This window comes from Malania oleifera, chromosome 4 (assembly GCF_029873635.1).
Source record: "Malania oleifera isolate guangnan ecotype guangnan chromosome 4, ASM2987363v1, whole genome shotgun sequence".
Lineage (NCBI taxonomy): Eukaryota > Viridiplantae > Streptophyta > Magnoliopsida > Santalales > Ximeniaceae > Malania > Malania oleifera.
The window spans coordinates 107,646,018-107,649,371 of record NC_080420.1 but is presented as its reverse complement, the minus strand read 5'-3'; the positions used below and the strand labels follow the sequence as shown (position 1 = coordinate 107,649,371).

Here is a 3,354-nt window from a genome sequence, read left to right as displayed (position 1 = left end):
ATACCTTAGAAAAAATAAGAATAAAAGATATTGTTACACAACTAAATGATTATTCATAATTATTTATAACTCTTTATTTTGTTTTAAATAATCTTTTAACATACTAAAACATCTCTACGTAATTTCTAAGTAATCATAGTGGTTCGAATTTGTGGTCAATATTTTTTGTTTCAATTTTTAAAATTAGACCATAAGGGAGATTATCCTTTGGTTCATTTTTCAAATTTAAAGGCTTTTGTTAATTCCGAATATCTTGGAGGCATTAATACTCCGCTAAAACTAACTTGGATGTCATAAAATCTGATAAAATGAAATTAAAGTATAACGAAGAATTCATCTAAAATTAATGGGGCATTAATATATGTGTTCTAATTTAAAGGGGTTTTTTTTTGACAATCCAATCCAATCCAATATTACTTTTCAAATTAAAGGTTAGCTAATGATCTCCCAAATTCCGAAATACTTGGGAGATATAATTCATCATCCCATGCATTTTTTTTTTAAAAGCAGGAAGCTAAAGCAAGCTCGTCTTCAATCATCATCTTCATCAACTCCAAAATACTTGCGATGATGACTACGCCCGCATGCTTTGGATAAGACTGAAATTTGAATTCCCGAAAATCTTGGATGAGATTAGAGTCCTGAATTCACACGTACTCTATCCCATTCTCTCTATAAATACCAACCCATCTGCATCAATTTCTCCATCTATCGGTTAATTGATCAAGGCAATGGCTTCCACTTCCACTGTTTCTCTTCTTCTTCGCCTTCTTCTTCTTGTTTTTCTTCTGATTCCCAGTTATTCCGTCGATGCCCATCCGCTTCAGAGTTGCATGTTTGATGCCATTTATCAAATGGGTGATTCCATCTCCGACACCGGCAATCTCGTTCGCGAGTCTCCCCTTGGTTCCTCCACCGCTTTTGCCCGCCTTCCCTATGGCCAAACCTTCTTCGGCAATGCCACCGGCAGGTGCTCCGACGGCCTCCTTATGATCGATTACCTCGGTAATATACGTACCACCGCCCTTCTCCCTTATAATTTCTTTTGGAAAAAAACAAAAAATTGTTTGTATATTAATGACGAAGCATACTAATTTTTTTCTTAAACAGCGCTGGCTGCTGGACTTCCATTTGTGAATCCATACATGAACAGGGATGCCAACTTTGGCCATGGCGTCAATTTTGCGGTTGCTGGTTCTACTGCTTTGCCAACCGATGTTCTTGCACAGAATGGCATCGTCTCTTTGGTCACCAACACCTCCCTTCATGTTCAACTCCATTCCATGCTTTCCCACTTCAATTCCATTTGTTCCAATCAAAGAGGTTTGTTATAATTTTGATGAGATTAATTAATAAAATACTCCATATATGTAATGGCCAATATACATTTACTGGGGTTAGTTTTTTGCAGATTGTGCCGAGAAACTCCAAACAGCACTGTTCATGGTGGGAGAGACCGGAGGCAATGACTATAACTATGCTTTGTTTCAAGGAAAATCTACTGAACAATTGAAGAGCCTTGTCCCCAACGTTGTTGCCACCATAAAGCATGCTGTTGAAGTAACTCCTCTTCTTCTTCTTCTTCTTCTTCCTCCTCCATGAAATAAGCATTAAAATTTTTATTTGGATATATATATATATATATATATATATATATATATCTACTGCTTATTTAATAATTCCCTTGCAATGACTGCAGAGAGTGATCGAATATGGCGCTGCCCGGGTGGTTGTTCCTGGCAATTTTCCTATTGGTTGTTTGCCAATCTATCTCACCGGCTTCCACACCAACGATTCGGCAGCTTATGACCAATTTGGATGTTTAAAAGAGTTGAACAACTTCGCAATGCATCACAATGATCATCTGCAAAAAGCCATCAATGAGTTGGTAGAAAAAAACCCAAATGCTATCATTGCATATGCCGATTATTATAATGCTTTCCTATCGCTCCTTCAGAATGCCCCATCTCTTGGTGAGTCAATCTCTCTACTTAATGTTCATATGCTATTTTGAAAAATTTTATATGAATTACATTCAAATTTTTTTTTCTAAGCTTTCTTTTTCTATCTTGTGTTTAGGTTTTGATGAGCTTTCTACACAAAAAGCTTGCTGCGGGAAAGGAGGGGATTATGATTTTGATTTGGCCAACATGTGCGGAGCTCCAGGAGTACTTGTTTGTCCCGATCCTCATCGTCGTATTAGTTGGGATGGAGTTCATTTGACAAGCAATGCGTACAAGTATATGGCAGATTGGCTCAATAAAGATCTTTTGCCCAAGTTTCAATGCATTTTCTGAATTGTCTTAGTTATGTTAAGCATGTTAAGTTAGATAACGATTCAGTTGTTTATTTTTTTAGTTATGACTTAGTTTTGATGGGTTTTTTTACTCAATATAGATTGATGTAATTGATTTTGCATTAATAAAAGAATTACTCTTTATTTAAAAGTTTTGTATTAACACCAATTAAGTACCCTTATATGATAAGTTTCATCAATAATTCTTGAGGCGTTGATGTTTCTTGGATGCAACGATGAACTTCACATTAAATGGCGAGCTTGTTTGCATAATATGTATAAGCAACCCACGCAACAAGTAAATGATATCAAGTTGAGTGCGCAATCTTTTGTTGCTTACTATTGGATCAACAATAGGAAAAATCTTTTCCTAGGGAGAAACCCTTAAATAGTTTTAGAGTGTCCATATCATTAAACATTGATCCCATATTTAAAGAACAAGATTTTTTTTTTTCACTTAAAATTCTATGCAAAACAACTTTATACGAAGTTTTAACAATATCAATACTTAGCATATTACTTTACATCATTTTGCTCAATAAAATAGTCAAATATTGATAAATATAAAGAGGGAATATTTACAAAATTTGTATGTGGTATATAAATCTTTAAAGATGTTATGGAAATGCATACATATGAAAGGAATTTACTTATAGAGGACCAATTTAACAATAAAATCAATTTACCCCTTGTAGGACAAAGAAGAACTATTGTTGACCCAACAACGAAGATTTTTTTTAACTTGGCTTTAATAAATGGAATGGAACTTTGCTTGGTCAATTCTCCCTCCTACGTAAAGAGGATTGTTGAAAAGATCTGGAACAAAGTGCAAGGAATTGAGATATTCTCTTTACAAAAAACTTATTTTTAGTATCAAAAGTATTAGAGACGGTTTGAATTTCGTCACAATGATCATCTGCAAAAAGCCATCAATGAGTTAGTAGAAAAAAATCCAAATACCATCATTGCATATGCCAATTATTATAATGCTTTCCTATCACTCCTTCGGAATGCCCCATCTCTTGGTAAGTCAATCTCTCTACTTAATGTCCATATGC

General features: G+C 34.7%; 1 protein-coding gene across 1 annotated transcript; it reads left to right on the top strand.

The window, feature by feature from the left end:
- The first annotated feature begins 731 nt into the window (after positions 1–731).
- LOC131153930 (GDSL esterase/lipase At5g03980-like) lies at positions 732–2,297 on the top strand. The gene is made up of 5 exons (XM_058106375.1): positions 732–1,005; positions 1,111–1,323; positions 1,436–1,560; positions 1,700–1,973; positions 2,080–2,297. The coding sequence occupies exons 1-5, from the start codon at positions 732–734 to the stop codon at positions 2,295–2,297; spliced, it is 1,104 nt and encodes a 367-aa protein (XP_057962358.1).
- The last annotated feature ends 1,057 nt before the right edge of the window (positions 2,298–3,354 follow it).